A 22,584-nucleotide genomic window follows, 5' to 3' on the forward strand; every position below is an offset into this window, starting at 1 on the left:
AAATACGGGTCAATCTGGACCGAAGAGTCTAAGTCGGTCCAGGTTGCGAGTCCAAACCAAATTTCGAACAGCCTTAAGCAAGGGCACGCGAGGCTTAAGCTAAAACCTTTACAAATGGAACTTAATGGGCTTGCCTTATATACACAATTCATGAATTGAAACACCCTTCCCTTTACTACCTACCAACCTAATTCATAAATATTACACCAATGTGCTACAAATACAGGCAAAATTACAATAGGGTACCATGCTCATTGATTTCCCATGACTGATACAAAAGGCACCAGTCTTTTATAGTCCTTTCGTCCGAGTGCACAGTTGTCCAAAACACGCCCCAATATCGCCCGAGTATTCTGCAAAGCAACTTCCTTGGAAGGCAATCCTGAATCTCCGACAGATATAGAACCAGTTCCGAAACCAGACCCCATGGCGTATGGTAACGGCCCACTGCGCGCCTTGAACGAGTTCTGTGGTACTAGGGACTTTTCATCAGTACCACCATGCCCATTTTCATGAGCACCACCATCATGGCCGTGGGCCCCAGTCAAAGAACTGCAACTTTGCAAGAGGGCTTCCAGAACACTAAGGGCATCACATCCCAGTGAACTTTCCACCAATTGCGAGACAATTGCATACATATGAGGGTTTTGTGCAGCATCTACTGGTGTATGCTGAAGCAATTCCTTTAGCAAAAGCAGTATGACCCGTTGATATTCGACGGGTCCCCTCTCTAATAATCGTAAAAGATGCCCGAAAGCCAATGCCGAGTGCTTTGGGAACCACTCGCTGCACAACAATGGTGCCACACAAGCAAGTAAATTAATAATAGTTTTGATCTCACCTTGAGAGTATGCCAAAAATACAGTGGCTAGTCCCTCCAGAGATTTCGCTCGACACCAGAGTGCAATATTAGCAGCAACTGAGCAAGCTTTCTGGTATTGCTGATGGAGTGGTGACCCAAGCATTGTGGGATTCCCTGTAGGGTCCTTGCTAAGTTGGAGACATAGCCAGGGAAGTAAACCTGTGATATGCATCAAAAGCCGAGTTTCTGGGTCCCCGAATATAGAGTCACATGCTGGAAACGTAATACGAGAGAGGACTTCAATAGAGACCCCATGGCTAACAGTTGACATGAGCCCTTTAAGAACAAGAGGTTGTACACCTTCAAATTCGGGTACTTTTCCAGCTGGTTCAATAGCACCCCGTGATTCCAAGCGCTGGAACTCCCCAAGATCGGTTACACTCGTGTCGAGCTCGTCTCGTGGCATGCTCGAAAGGAGAACGTTTTCGGTTGTTCTATCTCGGAAAGACAACCGGTCAATTACACGTAAGAAAAGCTCGAGTACCTGGCAGTACACATGGACGAAATCTGTGTGCATCATGGCAACACATCCCCAGAAAAGCTGAGGATAAAGTATAACTTTTTCGGGTTCCATGTTTTCCACCATCACTTGCAAAGTCAAAAGAATTTCCATAATAAACCCAAGAACTTCTGGCTGCGGATTGGTCAAGCACCTATACAGGCAACGAAGAAGTGAAACACATGCGTCGCTTGTGACCTTGGGCCTTAGTGCTCGATATATTTGGTGGGACCGGCATGCAAGGTGCCTTGAAGTACACTCCATGGCCCATTTCAACGATTCTGTTCCCCACGTCTCTCGGAGATCCCCCTGGAAGAAAATTGCGTCCACCATGCTTTGGACTAGTGCTGCCAAAAGTGCAGAACTAGGGACGTCAGGTTTTATGACAGTGGGGTCCTCACTTTCCCACATCATGCTTCCACGCTTAGACTGCACATACTTTATTAGGCTTACAACTTGCTGCTTATTCTCTCCATCACTATTGTCGACCTCATAAAGCTCTAAGTGCCTGCCAGCAAGCGAGTAAAGTAAATTAACAAGGAGGTGTTGGCAGTGCTCGAGAACAATATCTTCAGAACTATCCATCGAGACAAAGGTGACATGAAAGAGCAAAGGCAAGTGCTCCCTGAAATCCTCATCATTCTCATATGCAATTTCTGCTAGTAGAATTAAAGCAATGTCAGCTTGAGTAAGGGAATGCTGTTGATGACCCTGCAATGCTGACTGAAGCTCTTTAGCATTCACACCATGCACAACATTAGCATGCAGGCCGTCCTCTCCCGAGTTGGGAGTGTCAATAAAGTAATCTCCACTATCCCTGGACACATGACGGCTGCGTATACTACCGGTTGAACTGCGGACTCCCATCAGTGGTCCCGACATGTTGACCAAAGCAGGAAGAAGCTGACCTGACCGGCCAGCAGGAGTCACGGGAACAACACTCATCTCAGGAGGCATAGGACTCAAAGGGCCTGAGGCACTACGCCCACCAACAATAGCAGTCCGCCAGCTCAGACTCCCACTAACATTCCTAAGTGGGATATCGAGAGAGCCTCGAACGAGCAAAGGTGACATATGTGGCTGGCTATCGACAATCGATGAGATCTGGGGAGCTGCAGGCCCTTGAGAAAATTCTAAGACGGTATTCCCACTAACATCAGCCTTTGTGGTGCTAGGCCTTAACGGTTCAACACTATCCTCAAGCATCCGCTGAGCCAACTGATACACCAGATGATCTATTGTGCGTTGGGGGCAGATCCGTGCAAGGTATAAGCTCACCCTCTTCGCGACTGAGAAATAAGTGGCAAAAGCACCACTTATTTCAGCCGAAGCATTGGAATCACAATCTTCAATACCTTTGGTGATCAAAAAGTCCAGTACAGGACTAATGTTCCTAGACTTGCTAGCAATTGTGCTCCAGAGTTTCTCAATCTCATCAGGAAACTGATCACCATGCCGCCAGGTCACATAGTACAAACTCTTTAGTAAACGTTCGGTCCAACCATCCTTTAGTTTCCAGAAATTAAGAGTCTCAATCCATGGAGCCATGCACGTTAAGACTTGATGTTGGGCAATTATATCAACAGCATCAAGCTGCCTTTGCATGATCTCTTCACAGAGAAGTTGACTCAGCTCGGGATGATCTTTGGCAAGTTTGCACGAAAGTTTATACTGGAACTGTTGATAAGAGTCAGGTAAATTACCAACAACAGCCGCTCTATAGCTTCCAGAACCTTCCATCCCATCCTCTGCCCATGCACGAACAGAAAGTGTCTCAAGCATCTGAAGAGCATCATCTCGAATTTGTCTTGACGGATCAACAACTTTGTACAAGATGAGGCTCAGCAATCTCTGAATTTCACATTTTGGTATCTCTTGGCGCATATACACTTCAGCTAGTACACTAAAGTAACCATCAGCTATGGCAGCATCTGAGTAGTAGCACTGCATGACAAAAATCAAGCTACTATTATAGATTTATAGGCCTTAAAATACCTTTGCTTATACAGCAACATATTTGTTTTAAAAGACCTCAACCATAGGCGAGTCTAGCAGGGCTGCAGTGGCTGCCTCTGACCCCCTGTATCTCTCTTAAAAAAAGAAAAAGAAAAAAGCAGGACAACCAAGGCTAATGAAGCACTGGTATTGGTATGTAAATGGTGCAATGGTCTGAGTTCCATCTTGTATCCCTTTTATCCATGTTCCTATCTGGCGAATAGCATTCTTTTTTGTTTTTCCTGTTTGTCAACTTGGATGACGACATTCCCAGATCCATTTTATTACCTAGAGTCTAGACCCCTAGAAGTATTAAACTAAAGTTCTAGCCAATTTCATGGCATAGTGAACTTATTGGGATGCTTTTAAGTTTTTACCAAAGTTTCTTAGTTTTTAGTACTATTTGCAGCTACTTGGACCTATTTACTCTAACTCGGCTCCAAGTGTCGGACATGAAACGCTGTTGAAGTGTCAGATACAGATATTTTCCGCGAAGTTTCAATTTCTTGGTCTAAAATGAAGTGTCTAAGTGCCGTTCGTGTCAAACACTCGACACGCAACCAAAGTGAAGTGTCGGTGTAATATAAATTTAAACATATGAACCACAAAAATTTTAATTTCCATTTTAGTGCTCATTTAAGCAAAGCAAACCATATTCTATATGTTTAAGTGTTAGTCATATATAATGATACTCCCTCTGTCCCGGTCATTTGTTGTCCTTTTCCATATTGGGGTGTCTGAGTGAGTTGTTGTCCTTTCTATTTTAAGAATGAACTTGATGAGCAATTTGATCATTCACACTCAATTTGTCCCACTTGTCATTTAGTAATTGGCCCCATTTCACTTTCCTTGGTCTTTGTGCCAAAACCAAAGTACAACAATTGACCGGGACGGAGGGAGTATAAACTATTATGTTTTGATACTATGGACAAGGAATAATATTTTATCATCATTAATAATAAACTATATTTTCAACAAAAAAACTTTCACTAAAATGCGCACCTAGGATCCTGGAATCGCCACTCCCCTCAACTAAGTAGCCTCATACACAAAACAAGCTGAATGCAAGATGTCAAAAAAGACAGCAGAAAAGGTGAATCACACAGCCAGGTATAGTAGATAGAAGGCTTCGATATATATCCACCTTTTTTTTAACATAAATAGAACTTCAGAAAGGAGGAGATGAACAAGATCTGAACTATCTAATTAACTTAAGAATAAGACTAGTATGGCAAATTATTTTTCAATGCAACTACATGAATTCAGTCGTAGTCGGGCAAAGATGACAAAAAAAAAAATACCTGATCAATGCAAGCAGGAAATAGATCTAAATTGGTCAGGAGTAGATTCTTCAATGCTAACTTTGCCATAGATACACGCAGATGACCACCTTTGTGACGGTCACGCCCTACGGCTCCACGCCCACCATCACCTGTGTATTTAGAATAAGATGGAGTCCTAGGATCTGCAGGAGAGTAGCCGAAGGGAGCCCTAGGTGCAGGCTCAATAAATAAACTGTTAATCCAGGATATTACTCTGCCACTCATTTTCCTAGCATTATCATCAAAGCAGGGTCCATACAAAAGTGAGGCCATAGCATTCATGGAAGCCAATTGAATAGCCTCTACTTGCTCACTCACATCCTTATCAAATGAAAGTTTGTCTACGGAATCCTTTGAGCGTCCATGCTGAGAAGCCTTGTACCTTTCCACTTCACGGCGGTAATCATTGACTCCTTCTTGACTCCATGCACCATTTGTGTCATCACTCCACGAAAGAAGAAGATCAAACAAACGCTTTCTAGTCCTTAGATCAAACTTTTCTGATTTTGCTTCAACAAATTCAGGAGCAAGATACCGTAGAACAGATGCAAGAGCATAACGAAGAGGTTGTACGTCTTGGAACATCTCTGGTGAGGCAGTTAATATCTGTCTAGTTGTTTCCTCAATGAACTTCAAGTAGTGAAGTCGGAAAACTGGTTTTCGGCTCAGCATACCAGGCCAAATTTTCTCTGCTATCATTCGATATATATTTGCTATATGGATTTTGAGTTCCTCACGGCGAGACTTCTGGCTCTGTGTGGCAATGACAAATTGTTTTTAAAACACACATTACTTTCCGAGAAAATATCGATGACAAATGTTGCAGTGGAAAGAGCGCACTCCAACCTTTACACTTTCTACTTCCCTTTCTGTAAAGTTATTTGTGGTTATTGTGATCTGTTAGTCCACATTTATCTTCAATTTGCCTTTCCCTCCACATTTTATTCATCTTATTGGTTCTCCCATATTCTTGTGGCAAAAGACACGTTAAGTTAGATGGCCAGAGGAAGTATATGACTTTATATTCTTCTCTTGCTTTAGACATCATTTGTCAATTTAAATCATTATGAAAGGTAAAAAAATCATCTTATAGGAGCCAAAATAGATTGTTGTTTTAAGCTATCAGGAATTAAAATCACAGCATACTTCAAAGAGCAATAGAAGGTACTATAAGAGACTTCTTTTTATTGTGAAGTATATTTAATACAATTTTCTACACAATTCATTTTGGGTCATTCAGAAGCAGCCTTTTTGTTTTGTTTAATACAGTGGTAAGACTGCTTGCCTGAGTGGAGCTGAGGTGAACTGAATGTATTAGAAGTAAGAGTTAAGTTTGTGAAGAGATGAGCTAAACAGAACTGACTGAAGCTGAATAAAACTGAACTGAATAGATACGAGCTGAACTCAAAACGGCTGAAATTAAGCCGGAAAGAACAGGGCCTTACCCAGCCATTTGTGAGAAAGGTACTATAAAACTACTTTGTGCTCCTTAATATTAACATTGTAATAAGCTTACTTTGAAAGAAATTCCAAACATGGGAACCATCACAAGAACTATTTTGCACATCTACGCTTTTACCATAAAGACCAAATTATTTTTAAATTCTCAAGATTGTAAAGCTATGCCAGCCATTTGAAGCAACAATGCTTGCAAACAGATTGTAGCAGGCTAGATTCAAAACCAATTTAATGATAACCACTCTTCTTTGAGAAGACTAATTTCCCGAGTGACCAACACCTATCAATGATAAATATCAAACGCAACCCCCTTCTGGATGGTTGTTCAGTTCAGACCTCCAATTTCAGCTAAATCATGATGGCAAGGTTTAGCTCCCAGCTCATGCATACACCCAAGTAAAATGCAAAAGATTTACACTACAAGTGTGTCTATTATTTGTTTATTTTAAAAATTCTCACGTGTCAAGTAAGCATATGTCATACCTTCCACTTTGGCTTCCCCTCAGTCTCAAACGAAACTTCGTCAATTAAAGACGCAAGCTCAGAAAACATTGTTTCACATACTTCAAGATGGGAGTGACCAAGAGCCATTGTAGCTGCATGCTGAAATAAAGTGAGCAATTACAATTAGTTCTGAAACAATCAGCAAACTCAAGGAATAAACTGAAACAAAACTGGTCTAGTTTAATATAACATTAGCTTCGCAGGAAAACAAATCCCCTCCCAAAATTTAATTTCCTGAAATGTGACATTTCCAGTTTTTCTAGAAAGTACAACTCTTCCTATTTCTTTTTATATTAGCAAGTTAAACATTCGCAACAATCAGTAAGCAAAACTCGGATGTGTATTTTGTGATCTTTTCTGTCACAAATTAACTACACAATTACTATGAAGGCAATAATTCTTCCTTTGAAATCACAAACTTAAAAAATATTTTTAATCATTTTCCTTCTCCTACTTCGAAGGCGGTCCTCTTGCTAAATTTCCTTTCTCAGATAGAAGTCAACTACACCAGATATAGCAGGTATTAAAATCTTCCTGCTTTTCTTCTCAGAATTGTCATAAAAGCAAATAACACCCCCTAAATTTAAACATCACTCCACAAATGTCAATAGCAGTACGATCCAATTCATCTGTAGGAATAAATTTGCTTCAAATCTGAAGACTAACACTACCAAATCAAAATCAAGCAATCAACACCACATATTACTTTATTCAAGATGGCCATCAATGGCTCAGTGCCACACGAAAAACTCAATAGGCTATTTGATTTTATGCACCTACCACTTGCGCTTCAGATCCAGATTTTATAAATGGATAGATAAGTCTGAAAAGCTCTTTTGTTGCCCCGAAGCTAACAGATTCTCTGGCATCAGGAGGACATGAGCATGCAAAGATCGCATACATGAGCCACTGATCCAATTTATTATCAGCATCTTGTGACTGAATAGCCTTACCGCCAAATTCAGCAGGTGTAACATAAACAATTCGTCGAATAACCTCAGACCTGAAATAGCATATTGAATTAGTAGCTACTACATCTACAAGGAAATAGAATCTCCTATCTACGAAGTAAAAGAATAAGAGATGCTCTAGATTTTCCCGCCTAAATACTAAAGCTTAAAATTGGGCCTAATTTGTGTAGTTTATTCTATAGATTTACTATGTATGCTGGGCTAAAATATGGATCTATATTTTAAGTTAAGATATCTATAAAATAAAAAAGGTAAAATTTACATAGATTTGTCGTGCATAACATTTACCTCCAGTCTTTTTATGATGAAGCATTAATTGACTTTTACGATACAAGTTGTGGCTAAAAAATAAGCTATTGGCAGAAATTAATAATTTTTTTGCGTTAAAAAAAAAACTTTCATTAAAACACACATTTTATGACACTTTTCAATTCGCTTGATTAATTTTATAGTTTTTTTTTTCTCAAATCAAAATGCAAGATGAAAAATATGAAAAACTAATAAGTTGTTAATTTAAAAAATACGACCAACTTAAAAAGTAAAAATTTGTATATACCGTGCATGCATTGCACGGGATCTATAGTAGTATGCTCATAAGGAAATAGAATATGCTCATAACGCATAAGGTGTTTCCTTGTTGACCTTTGATGAGAAAAACGTTCCCAGAATATATGACTGCAAATTGTGCAGTTACTAGATGACTGCTGTGAATCCCAACAGCATTTACAAGAAGCAAGTATATACAACATAACACGACTCCAAATTATCAAGCAAAAGTACAACCAATATACGAAACAACCAGAAAGTAACTATCAAGTATCAACCAAAAGAAAGTCAGCTTACTTTGCTTCCTGAACAGATCTCGGGCAAAGCTCAGTAGCATATTTTACAAGCTCACTGAGACACCGAGCCCACCTATTTTTATCAGGGCTCTCGAAGAGAATCGATTGAATAGTAACATCGGGCGGAACCGCATCACATTCACGTCTCATGTCAAACGGGCGCCCAGAGTCCCAGTAACAGCTCTGAACAATGTCATCCTGTCATAAAAAAAAGGCAACATTCAGAATTCAGTAAGACTAGAATCTCGTATCAGAAAGGTAGGAATAGGCATGGTTTTAAATATCTGTTTGAGACTTGGGCTCTTGATCAATTGTCACAGCCTAATCTCAGTTGTTGTGCTATAAATGTGGTCAGCACAACCTCAAAATTTGGTCGCGATAACCACCAAAATCTTAGTAACTCGGTCGCAATGTAGTGTTACAGCTCTAGGCTGGTAGTTAATACTAATATTAGGTAAGCAGTATAGAAACACACCCCATTTTCCTCTAAAACATCTATAATAAATATAGGTTCAGCTTCATTCCTCGAATCGTAATCCGTTTTTTCATGAGCTGCAAGGTCACTTATGTCATTCCACAAGGCTCGGACACAGCGTAGCAACTCCAATGCTGTGTGCCTAATCTGACTATCAACAGAACAAAGAAATATAAGACCAACTGCATCAATCTCTGAAGCACGGAAATCAGTTGCTTCTCCTGAGCGGTGAACAGAAGGTCTCCTGAAAGCACCAATATCCTTTAACATATGTTTTGAATCTTGTGCATCAAATTCCATCCTTTCCTCTTGTAAACGTATTCTCCAGAAGCGCATTAGCTCCAACAACCTTCCTAATGATGTTTGAATAAGAAGAGGATACTCATCAGGAAGCCGCAATGTAAAGCTTGCCATTCCTCTCATGACAGCAAATCGACGGTGGGGAAGGGATTTTACAATTCTATTAAGCACTTGCACTGCTTCTTCACGAACACCAGGATCTATGCTTATGCCATGCTGGGGTATTATTTCAGTGATCTTATCACTGCGACCAACCTCTTCTATTAGGTCAGGTATGCATTTCAGCACCGAACGGAAAAGATAGCCTTGAGATTTTTCCTTGGTGACCGATTCTGCAGTACAAACACCACGCAAATGTTATCCGACACTGCTGCTAGTCCACCACGACATCAAATACACTATCTATATAAAAACGGATTTACCCCCAAGGTTACCAAATTCATATCACCTCAGATAGGAAAATGTAGTATGGATTCGCTCTTAATAAATATTCGATACGCTAACCCTTTGTTTGGAAAGATGGATTTGTAGGGAAAGGGAGGGAAGCAATTTCCGTTATTTAATAAGCAAAATAAAGTTGGTGCACCTGAAGGGGAGGAAAAATGGATCCCTCCATTTCCTTCCTATAAGACAAATTAAAATAACTCCTACATTAAAAGATTTGGAGGGAGAACTCATCTTTTATCCTAACAAACTCTAATAGTATTACAAATTAACATAATACGTGGATTCATAATGTTACTATGCCTGATTCTTTTAAGAGTAAAATGCAAGTATGATATATAAAAGAATAGCTCAAACATAAGGAGAATCATAACGTTATCATCCTATTGGTTTTCCCTTATATCTTATAGTGCCAAATAATTAAAGCGAGTAGATGTTGTCACCCACTTACCTTTTTTTTTTTTTTTCTCTTTGCTTCATCTCTATTTTTCTTTGACACCCCTTATTTTATCTTTCACCTTTTCAAATCTATTTTGATGTTATAGTGTAAATCAGTTACAGTAATACATAACTATTTTCGTGGTGTTATGTTTTTACTTTTTTCTGTCTATAGATAAATATTGAATCTTCCTTTAGAAATCAAACTTTCGTTCTTTCTTCCTAACCCAAGACAGTATCAGAACATAGTAAGGAGTATCTTATATAGATGAACATTTTGTGACTGAAGCTTGTAAGCATGCCATTTGGTTCCAATTAAACACTTCCTATATTTCTTTACTCTATATACCAGATTCCTAATTCGCTAATGTTGGCAACTTGATTCGTAAATTCATACTTGAGTGGATCTGGTAACCCTGTTTAAATCATTCGCTGAACCCAAATTGCGAAAGGCAAATTTATAAGGAATAAAGATCCAAAGGACCCTAAATTCCTTTTATGTTTTCTTTATTTTCTCTGTCCATCCTAAAAACATAGCTTGACAGTTCAGACCTGATTAATCTTATATGGAAGAATGATTATTCTGACAAGCAGGCTATCATTCACAATTAGCAAACCAGAGTACCAGACTCAGGCTACACAAACTTATGAAGGGTGAATTACCAATGCCAGTCTTTGGTGATGTCAGCAGAGCCTGGTTGTAGGTTCGATGGCAAGACCTTAAAATAAACTCAATAGCAGCCTTAACCTTTGGAATGTAGTGGCCAATGTCATGACCTATCATTTCAAGTAAATCCGAAACTCAGGTATATCAATCAAAAAATACAATTGAACACAGAAGAAAGTATTGACCTTCATTCACCTTGGAAAATTTCCAAACCGACGTATTCACTTGAGGGAGAAACAACTATTCTGTGCAAAGCACGGAGTCCAATAACTTTTGCTTCACTAGAACTATCTTGCTTTAGTAACTCCAATATCATGTGGTTCATAGAAAAATCAAGGTTACTTTCCGCTATAGTAACACAAAACTCAACGAGTTTGTCATGTTGGACATCTTGGGTAAGCAATCCTTTTCTTAGTATTGTTAGCAACTGTGAGGTCACACTGTCGAGATAATCCCAAATACGGTTTGGTGGATGGCTTGGCGCATAAACACACAAATAAAATTTGACAACACGATGAAGGCAGTCCAAGGCCATGAAGCGATGATTCTTATCCTGCAAAGAAACAAGGGTTTAAAACTGCAGGATCATCAACAAGAAGTCGACAGCTAATATTTCACATCTATAATTAAGATGAAGTAGTCATACTGAGACACAAACAAGGTCTTAAAAACATAAAAACATTTAACATTGTATTCAAATCACTTACTCTTAAAAGCTTATAAAGCTGCTCCATATGCGGCCCAAAATTATTTTGGAAAGTTTGAGGCTCTCCCAAACAAAGCAGAAGAGTCACAAGAGGATATCCAACCTGTGAAGATATCAGAAATTAAGAATGCAACGAAGCAAATAGAGGTTTGAAAAGAAGTTTTAGAAAAAAAAAAATGTTTCTTATCAAATTTGTTACAAACATAGCACGCTAAAAATAAAATAAAAAATCCCTCAGTTAATAGATTACTACGTGAGAGCATAATAGGCTATTTTCAAAAAGCCAACGGAGGTCCTAGAAAATATAGTTTTTCCGGCAAATAGAAAAGCCAGAGAGGCTCTTCTCTAAAGCTACAAAAACAAAATAAGCTACGGTGGACTAGTTCATAAAAGAACCTGCACTGAAACATATGTCCAAAGAATAAAGACCAAGATAACTCCCGCTCACAAATGATGTCAATATAACAATATATCCAGATCAAAGATGCCATGTATTGCAATACAACAACAACAACAACATCAGAGCCTTAATCCCAAAATGATTTGGGGCCGGCTGACATGAATCATCTTTCGAACCGTCCATGGGTGAACGCACGCCTCAAAATGCGAATAAAAAAAGGGAAGATGAAAAACAAAAAGGAAGAACGAAAATGCCATGTATTGCAATAAACTAAAAAAAGAAAAGGAGTATGTGGGTTTGCTTGGCATTAAGGTAAAGTGTTAAGGGGTATAAAAGGTCAAAACAGAGTGAAGGAGGAGAGCAATGGTGGTCAAGGAAGAGGTAGGGTTGTTGGGTGAGTTCTTACTCACATATGGGGGCATTACCATAGGGGAGAAGATCGGAAATATAACCCCTTTACAAAGTAACTATTACAGTTTTTTCCTTCCTTTTTCCACTACAAGCACTACCTCCAACTTCCCCATGTTTTAACTCTAATACATAACAATTATCCACAACCACGCAAGTCCTGTAAAGAAACCCTAACAAGTGACGTCACAAGCTGCAAAACAACAGGAAGCCAAGTGAACAAAATATTGTCTATTGCGCAACAATGAAACAGAGGACAGGAGACAGTAAATGAATAAATAAGCTAATGTGGATGGATTTTTGGGGAAATACGACTATACGAGCGTTCAAGCGGTTGAAGTGTTGAACATCAATTCCAGAAAAGAGACCACTTACAGCTATATGTTTACTTTGCTTGTCCATCCAATGCATCAGCTGCCCTCTTATCCGCCCAACAGCTTCATACCAAAGATTAAGTGCAGGTTCCACACCTGAAGGAGGCCACTGATTTCTTCCACCATCTGCTAGTGGGGCCAAGATATTTGTGAGCATATTACACAGTGCATGATGCAGTTCACTTTTCCGTTTATGAGGAGCACGGTTAAGCGGATTTGCTTTTGCAACAAAAGAGGCTGATGCATTCAGACCACCCTCTGTTTTAACCTGTAAATAACAACAGGTTATATTGGTTCATAACCGAATCTACCAAGAATAGATCAGAAACCATACCCCAAGTTTCAGATAACGCATTCCACTGATGATATTCAATGTTTCACTCCGTGCAACACTAGTGTCTATTCGGCGAGTATTCAACTCCATGAAAAACCGTTCCGTAACAGAACTAAATCTGTGTCAATAACAAATTTTGTTCATCATTATACATAAACTAATCCACAAAAATATTTCCCATAATGCATGTGCTATAACCACAAAACATTTTAGGAATCGCCATAGCCCACAACACTAGGAACATTGGGAATTGAAATCAAAACTTTACCTAATACGAGACAACGCCCCCAAAAGTTGAGCCACATGATCCAAGAGCAGTCCTCTTAGATCAACAAGGGAAGGATATTCAATCTGGCTAACTACCCTGCCATAATGAGATGTAATAAGGCTTTCTCCAACAGATATAAAAGAAAGCATTAGAAATAGAACAAGAGCAAGACTTGTGTATATCATTTAAGCATAGCTGATGATCAGACCACAAAGGACATGGAATTTAAAGTATACACATTAGTTTCAAAATTTCAGAGAGCTCTTTTGAATTGATGTTATGGTTTTATAAAGACTTATCATAAAATTTTACAGCTCATTTAACTGGCTTTAGAATTGGTGTTATTGACTAACATGACTTGATCACAATCATAATGGTAAGGGGTTGTATTACTTTTATATAAGTTTTTAGTCGCAAGATACATAGGCCTTCCTCATAAGTAGACAACTATCCCAGAAAAAAATGACAATCCTTCCCGGATCACATAAGAGAGGAGCTGAGACATAAAATGAGCTCAAGGCATCCATATTAAGGGGGTGTTTGGTTGGAGCTTTTGGAATGGATTCAATCCATTCTAGTGTTTGGTTGGAGGTTTTTGGAATGGAGTTAGATAACCAATGGATTCTAACTCCATTCCAACCCCTTGGAATCCCATACCCATGTATCCACTCAAGTTTCTAACTCTATTCCATCTTATTACTACCTCTATATCCATTCCAGGACAGAACACTTATGAGCAAGTATGGGGTTCTAACTCCATACCACTATGGTATCACAATCCATTCCATACCATTCCAATACTTCGAACTAAATGACCCCTAAATAAGTGTGACAGCAAGGTTAGTTAAGGAGTGAAGCATACTAGGAAGGATATTAACAAGGACCTAATTTGGAAGGATATACCATCTAGCAACTCAAAATTTGCACATAGTCTAAAACAGGACACATGACAGTCTATCAGAAACATGATTTCAATTCTCCTTCAAAAGGTTCTCCACATTCTTACATATTTGTTTCTATTGACCCATTATTTTTATGTTCTCCATTGTCTTGTTGCTTTTTTGTTATATTTTACCTTCATTTTTTATTTTTATTTTTTGCATTGTTTTACCTCGCCTTGATGCTTTCAAATGACAATTAATGTTAGTTGACCCCTCGTTATTTTGTTATTAAACCTTCATTGCTGTTACTGTTTAATAAAACTTCTACATATGGCAGAGGTACACAGCAGCGAAGTCTTACAAGTTACAACCAAGAATCAGACATTCAGCTGGCAAGGCATTCAGTAGAAAGTGACATGTGAGCGGAGTTTCAGAAACATAGTATCATGCAAATAATAGAGTAAGATACTAAGGAGAGTAGTGTAATCAGAATGTGGCCATTCATAGGTGAACAAATACATAACTCTGCGACATACCAGCCTGAAACAGTACCCTCTACGATGCCAAAGCAAGAGTAAATAATATCCACAAAACTCTTACCTGTCAGCATTTATCAGCCAATCAAATACAAAGTTCTCAAGCCCCGACCAGAGTTTTTCTGCAGAAATAATAAGCCCACTTCCATCAGACACAGTATATATACCTGTGATTTCACGGGAAAAGATATGTAAAATTAACCTGTAAGTCCTTCTGGGAGGCAGCACTCCACAAATCGGATACATGCTGAGCAAAATATGCATTCTACTGCAAGCTGGATCAAGTTTAGCAGTCAAGCAATGGCTAGATAAGCGGTTGGCATAAATACTCTCTTTATTCATACGTGCTTTAGTTGTTTTGTAAAGCATCTCTTCAAATTTTATAAAATAGTATTGATCTGAAAAAACTAATAATAAAGTTTCTAGTGTTACTTAGGGTTTTTTTTGTCAAAAACTAAAGTATCTTATATATAAGGGGACTTTGTAAAAAGACCACCTTACATTATTTTTTTGTTCTCGACTACCTTTGTTTTCATTTTTTGGTCGATAACTACCTATGCTAAGAGTCTAGTGATTTTGTCAGTTTTTCAGCATTAACCTATCTCACATGTACTTACACTTAACATTAGTAGATGTTCATAGTTATGATTAAAATATGTAAACATAATTTTTAGGGACGTGCTAAATCCCGCACATCATTTTACTCAATCCAGCACTTAATTCCGCCTTATTTCAAGACTACCCCTCTCATTTCTCCCCTTCATCAAATGAGAAACAAGAGACGGAAACAAGAGAAAATAAAAAAACCCCAAATAATTTTCATCGGCACCCTCCTCCCTCACCGCCCGTCCCTGCGCCGCCGACCACCCCACCACACCCCCATCCATGCGACGACCATCCCTTCACATCGACAACCCCCTCCTCGCATTTGACCGTCCCGATTCGACAGTCCCCTCCGCGCGGCCGACCATCCCGGAGTCGACAGCCTCCTTCCCGCAGCCGACCACCCCCCTGCACACATGTGAGATCGTCTCACAAAACAAACACCAAGCGATAAGAGCACATCAGTTTGCAATTGCTTATCATCTATATGAGTGCTTTGGTTACAGGAAAATAAATTGATGAAGACAAATGTTCAATTTTATGACTTTAATTGTTTGTGACTCTCGCGTTATAATGTCCAATAAAAAGGAGGGCATCCTTGAAGATGAAGAAGAACAAATCGCAGGTTAAGAGAGCATCCTTCTCCGAGCACCCTACTTCGGTCCGACGTCCCCACAACCACCCTTCAACAACCAAACTTAATCCAAACCCTAATTGTTAAAAAAAATCCTATTTTTAATATCAAAAACATCATCTAAATCGACTAAAAGACGATAAAGTTATTGATAAAACGACGAAATTACATTTGATATGTGCGAATTACGATTCATAATAGTCGAACGATGAAGGGATTGATTAGGTTAAGAGAGAGAAATCTTTTTAATTCTTTAGTAGTCTTTAATTCTTTTTTTTTACCAAAGGGCAAATATGGAAAATTGGGGTAAAATGTGTAGGATTAAGCAAACAAGCGTGCGGGATTTAGCATATACGAATTTTTACTTGTCTAAAATTAGATTGCAGTTTGTCGGATGTTAGAAGAGTCATGTGAGATAGGTAATGTCCTTTATACTGACCAAATCTCGCCAACTTTTTAGCATAGGCAGATATTGATAAAAAAACGAAGGTAAAAGCAAAAAAAAGTCTTGTAAGGTAGTCTTTTTACAAATACCCCTAAATATAAAGTAGTTCTGGACCAAAAAAAAACCCTATTTACTTGGTACATAAAGTATTTGCTCCGTTGCCTCAAAGAGAGAGTAAAAAAAAAGTGACTATTCCATATTCTCCCTCCTTTTTTATCGAAATGGGCAAAAATTTTACTTGATCCCATCCTACATACGCCCATTTCGGTAATGGGCAAAAATTTTACTTTATCCCATCCTACATACGCCCATTTCGGTATCAGACTCCCATACGGCCATACCTGATAGCTTGAGGTATGGGTATGAACACAAAAGTTCAGAAAAGAATACTAGAGAAGTGTTGAGAGTGTTCTAAACTTATACTACTTTGGCAAACATATTGCCAGTGATAGCCCCTCATATTGGTATATTTAATAACTACTCGCTCTCTCCGACCATCAAACGTACATGTTTGTAATTTTAATTCATCGTTATTGATAAATTGTTATTTTGTAGGCTTTTACCCCCTTATCCCCTCGATTTCATCGTTAAGAGTGGTTTTGGGGGGCTGATTGTTTGTCTTTGTGTGTTCTTTCTGATTCTGTTGGAAAATGGGACTCTGAGACACATTTTCCACTCACTTTTCGATGTTGAATGACTGAGTTGCTAGGCGGGTCCACACTTCCCTAAGGCGGTCCCATACTCCCATGTGCTCTTCATTATTTATCATTGAGTTTATTCATTTCCTTTCTACTACAACAACTACACGATTAGTCGAGGTCTAAACGGCTACCGTCTAATGAGATAGAGGGTGAGATGTACAATAACTTTTTCCGTGTGCTTGGGACAAGAGATTATCTCCTTTCTAAAATATACTAATATAAAATAATCTCACATAAACTCGATGCTAGTGAAAATTGTTTATATCAAAATATTAAATCAAACGTGACATATGAATCAATTGTGAGACAAACTAACAAAGAGACCTGGTAAATTATTGAAATCACAAACCTTTCTTTGGAACGTAGATGCGTCATTTGCCCCTTTAGGAGATTCACTACAAAATCCAAAACATAATACAGATAAATTAAAGATAATAGCTTTTTAATTGGCTACACCTCAAACTAAACAAAAAAAAATATCAAAATCGAACTTACTATGTCTAAAGCCAAACCTTAGATCCATTTTTATTTTATATTAACAAAGAAATTAAGTTAAAGAAATAGTCAAATTTTATCTCTTTTTTTTAAAAAGACTTTCAAAAATTAAGCTATGTTTTTTTTTTCTCACACTTTTCGCTTAAAAAAATACTATGTAACCACTGTTGTACTTTATGAGACTTCATTTTGATATGTTCAAAGCTTTAGCTTTAATATTTGTATTCTGATATGTTGAGAGTAGTATGTTATGTCGCTTCAAAATCCAAAAAATAATATTTCAATACTTAAAAGGTGATATTTTTTTATCGAAAGGATCTGCGAAAAATCCAGATCCTCGTATCGATATGAGAATTTCAGATTCCAGGATCTAAACCGAATCTGGATTCAATATAAAACATAAAGATCTCAATATAGATCTTATAAAAATCCTATCCAGATCCTACCCTTCTCCATCATTACCAGCAACTAACACTACAAAATGAAGGAGCTAGCTAGGAGCCATGAATAACACACAGTCACAAGTATCCCGAAACAGCGTGTGTAGATGTGTGCATTAGGTACAATGAGAGAACAAATAAAAGTGTGCCACGAAAAAATACAAAGAATGCAAGGATAAGCAAGCATCAGAATGAGTTAGCAGTAGCATGAATGCAAACTCTTACCTCTCACGCCATTTAAGAAGAGCTTCAAGAAGAGGTATCGGAGTATGACGTGCCACCATTGCAAGGGAATCCAGGACTTGATCATAGGCTGGATCAGAGGGACTAAGGTATTGACCATCCTACAATATCAAAGAAATGAAATATCCAACATCAGCGACTCCACAATTACAAATAACTAAATAGAGTAGAAGACAAAGGAGGCAATTCTAGACACATTCGCCATAAAAACTAGTTCAGTGTGGACGAGGAAGTATTTATCAGACCAATATTTATGCCACCTTAGCAACCATTGTGAATCTACTGGTATGTAGTCAACCACTACAGACAACCTATGTTACTTCGGACAGTACCTGTGACGACACGACACGACAAGGAAATGGATATCGATTTCGTACCCGACACTTGTTCGTCCGACACTTCTCCTAGGAGAGTTGAACTAGTGACGCTCGCACCACAAAATTACAGGAAGATGATTTATAAGGCATTAGTATTATGGTTTTATGATTGTAAGTCTTATTTGTCAAACTTTTTTCCCACATACTAAAACAATTGGAATATTTCAAATTTAGAATTGAATTTTTGCTTTAAAGACTTGTACCCACACCGGTATCCTCATTTTAAGACAGGGTCCCCGTGTCTCCCCCATCAAAAGCTCGTTGAATTCACTTCAGTAAGTCATAATTCACAATGCACACAATAAATTGAACTACCTAGATGTCTAAGAAAATCACTCCTATACATGTTTCTAATGCATACAAAATCCTAAGCATCTGCTCATGTACAGCTTATTGTTCCAACACCAACCCATATATGAATTGCCAATGCTTCTAGAGTGCGTGCCTAAACCAGGGTTAAGTAGCTCAGACCGTCAGATGTACTCAGCTTCACCCATGTCACAACAAAGAGGCTAATCTCTCAGTATACCCAAATAAGAAGCGTAGTAACAACATATCTCGATTAACTTGCCAAACCACAAAAGTGTTCAGCACGGATAAATTCTAGCAGCAGCCAATAGTTATATACAACAAGCAATGCCCACATTACTATAATGGGTGAAAAACCAAGTGCAAACCATGATAATAACATAAAAGAGTAGGAAAAACATGAAATTTGAATGATTGAAACATGAAAAAGACCTGAGCTTGAGCAGTTTCAATACGACGACGAGCAAGCGGAAGAAACCGTTGGAGCAGCGCTTCCACAACCAACTTCGCTGCACTTCCGGACTTCATACTATCGCTCCTCAATTATCACCACTTCTAATCATAGACAGCTAAACCCTAACGCAACTGAGAACATACACAATTTGATCTTAATAACTTCATATCTACAATCTATATCATATATTAATATCATAAATTCAAATTCGATGATAAAATAGATTAAATCAAGCAGAACAATAAAATTAAAAGCCGAATTGAAAAAATACGAACCTAATTGAAGAGTTTTGGATCAAATCGAAGAATTGAAATGTACAAACCCTAAATCTGATGAGGATAAATAGACTGATTAGTCTAATTTTCCCAAATTGAAGCGAATCGAGGTTTAATGGCGGACAAAAGAGCATTAATTTCAATTGATTGACATTTTTGTTTTGTTGTATTATACGGTGTTTAGTTTTTTTCCGTTGGTAAGAAATTCCAGTGAGGATCAACCCGGAGACCCGGGAACCCAACCCAATTTCTTCTTTTTGTAAGAGTCAAACTTCGACTCTGGCCCAATATACTAACTGTATGTTACATTGTTTACGTATTAGAGGCCCAATCAACGTGGGTTGTTGGACTGAGACATCCCATGGCCCACTTTAACAAGACATAGGATTGGCAAATGAACCGTGGGCTGTGCCTCGGTCAAAGTTTGAGAAAGAAGAATGTGTCTAGTCCAGCTTGACACGATACGCTTGGGCACGCTCCAAGTACAAAGAAATAAGGCTGGAGGGAGAAATCACTTAGGCATGCTTAGTGGTGAATGGTGATCACGAGCCGAGCCTAGGTAAGCCTTGCTCGACTTGTGCTCATAAAACAAAACTCGAACTCAAATTGATCTCGAGCTCGCCCAAACTTGAAAAAACTGATATCATTACCATGCTCACGAACTTTAACTTGAGCTCGAGTCAAACTCGGTCTCAACTCAAGCCTACATATAATTGTGTTGGGTTAATCTCCCCAAACTCCACAAATAATTAACGTAACAAGCATAAAACGCAAACTAATATTCATGGGATTAGTTGTAATTGCATCAATTGAATAAAGTAACTAATATAAAAATGTTACATTTAGAATAGTGAGGATCATTTGTCCCACTTTTGTGTCTCATTGTGTGTGTCACTCCACTTATCTTTTAACACATCACTTATAGCAAAACAAAATATTGCATCATATATATAAACTTGTTGATGTGTTAGAAGGTAAGTGGTTTGACACATACAATGGGACTTCATATGGGATAGGGGATCCTCACTGCATTTAGAATCATAATGGTTAAAGAAGTTTCATTAGTGTATTTGGGTTCTATATTGATGTATCTCAAACCGATTTTTGTGTACTTAGAAATTAATTTTGTGTATCTATGTTTAGATACATTAAAAAAGTGGTTAGATACCATAGGCGTAGCTAGGGGGGTGCGGTGGGTGCGCTTGCATCCCCTCTGAATTCTGAAAATAATTGATAAGTACAGAAAGAAACAAATATAGACTAAAAATCTCTCTTGGTGCAGCGGATAGAAACTCAAATAACTTCACCGAGGTCTAGTGTTCGAGACTTCTAATGCACACACTTGCTCTTTTTTTTGCTGATTTCCCTAGGCTAAATAGTTTAGTTAGTACAACTCTTTTTTTTGTTGATTTCCCTAGGCTAAATAGTTTAGTTAGTACAGTTGAAAATTATTTATATTAACAATATGGGGTATTTCTTGAAATTTGTTCATTTTGGTATCTTTCCGTCATTATGTTTTTAATCCTGCATTTTGTATCAATAAGTTATTATTATCCCATTCTTCCTCCGGTTTCCAAAATTCAACCTTTTTTTTAAACTAATTTATCCATATAAAAAACCCTACTTATTTCAAAATCTATCAAAAGTAATAAAGTTAGTTGTATTTGTTTGTATACTTTATGACTAAGTTAATTTAGATAATAATTTACATATTAGGATGTGGGAGTTAAATAATATATTAGTATAGTTTTGTTTGAATTAATACATATTTTTCCTCTTTTTAGAGCTAATAATTCTAAATCTACTAAATTTTCACTGAATATTCAAAAGACACACAACTTTATAATACTCTATTTATATGTCAATTTTTCATAGCATATAATTTTGCATCCCCTATGAGCAAATCCTAGATACGCCACTGTTAGATACATAAAAAATTAGAGTAGTTACACCGATTTCACAACTAATCCGAGCTTTTGTTGTTCATAACACTAGACATGTGAAATCGATAAAACAAAAATGACGTTTGTGTTTTACCATTTGTGTTAGCACGGTTGTGGTTTTATCATTTGTGGCAGCCCCAAAGACTCGACAAAGTTGGTTGGCGCGGTTATGGTGGTGGTCGGGAAGGTGATAGCTCGACAGTGGAATGGGGTTATCCAAGGTGGGTTTTGATATCATCGGCGTCGTTCGTGGTGGTCGGTGACGTCGCCGTTGTTGATTATGGTGGTCTGTGACGTCGCCGTTCCTGATTATGGTGGTCTGTGACGTCGCCGTTGTTGATTGTGGTGGTTGCCGGCAACGACAACGTATATGTGTGTGAGACAGTCAGACAGAGATGGGAACGACTGGGTTTTATCATTTGTGTATGTGATGTGTAAATAAATGGATGTCAGTATGTTTGGATTCTTGTGAGATGGTGGGCCGTGAATTTCTTTTGTAATCCAGTTTATAGGTCGTTCTCACCGAATGTTCGTTCTCACCGGATCCTAAATCAGTATATATATATATATATATATATATATATATATATATATATATATATATATATATATATATATATGAAATAGATCCTCACGAACCTAAAGTTCGGTGCGAACTTACGAACTAACCTAAGCAGCTATACTTAGCCAAACCAACGGTCCCCACCTACTCACATATTCAACGACCCACCAAGTTTCTACGATGCTTCAACTACATCGCTCTCAATTTCTACAGTCCGACTTCGATTCCGGCCACCGGAGTTTCACCCGCACTTTTACTGGCCGCCGCGCCGGCGACTCAAACGACACCATCAATTTCCCAAGTGACGTCAGCGACCAACTCACTCACCATACCCGTCTTTCCTCTCACCGAACTTGTTTCAACCGCCGCAATAACACTCTCATTCCTCCACCATCACTTCCCTTCTCCTCGCGACACAC

The 22,584-nt window shown here is 38.3% G+C and overlaps 1 protein-coding gene across 2 annotated transcripts; it reads right to left on the reverse strand.

Annotated features, from left to right (window-relative positions):
* Positions 1-54: 54 nt before the first annotated feature.
* Positions 55-19,892, reverse strand: LOC141600164 (uncharacterized). Of its 2 annotated transcripts, none has more exons than XM_074420349.1 (18): positions 19,661-19,892; positions 19,364-19,516; positions 18,228-18,346; positions 17,417-17,462; positions 14,887-14,959; positions 14,749-14,806; positions 13,268-13,363; positions 13,000-13,117; positions 12,667-12,933; positions 11,485-11,586; positions 10,973-11,330; positions 10,774-10,887; positions 8,929-9,560; positions 8,455-8,651; positions 7,421-7,643; positions 6,620-6,739; positions 4,658-5,431; positions 55-3,305 (listed from the first exon to the last, which is right to left on the reverse strand). In XM_074420349.1, the coding sequence occupies exons 2-18, from the start codon at positions 19,457-19,459 to the stop codon at positions 252-254; spliced, it is 6,447 nt and encodes a 2,148-aa protein (XP_074276450.1). In that variant the 5' UTR covers positions 19,460-19,516; positions 19,661-19,892; the 3' UTR covers positions 55-251. The 2 variants fall into 2 exon arrangements, with proteins under 2 accessions (XP_074276450.1, XP_074276455.1); XM_074420354.1 differs by having other exon boundaries at positions 13,268-13,358; positions 19,661-19,812.
* Positions 19,893-22,584: the final 2,692 nt, after the last annotated feature.

This window comes from Silene latifolia, chromosome 1 (assembly GCF_048544455.1).
Source record: "Silene latifolia isolate original U9 population chromosome 1, ASM4854445v1, whole genome shotgun sequence".
Taxonomy (NCBI): Eukaryota; Viridiplantae; Streptophyta; class Magnoliopsida; order Caryophyllales; family Caryophyllaceae; genus Silene; species Silene latifolia.

Coding starts and splice junctions, on each gene's coding strand:
- LOC141600164 (XM_074420349.1), bottom strand. CDS start 19,459: ATGAAGTCCGGAAGTGCAGCGAAGTTGGTTGTGGAAGCGCTGCTCCAA. Junction 9,561..10,773: donor ATCACCAAAGACTGGCATTG/GTAATTCACCCT, acceptor TTTGTACTGCAG/AATCGGTCACCAAGGAAAAA. Junction 8,652..8,928: donor ATGTTTTAGAGGAAAATGGG/GTGTGTTTCTAT, acceptor TTTTTATGACAG/GATGACATTGTTCAGAGCTG.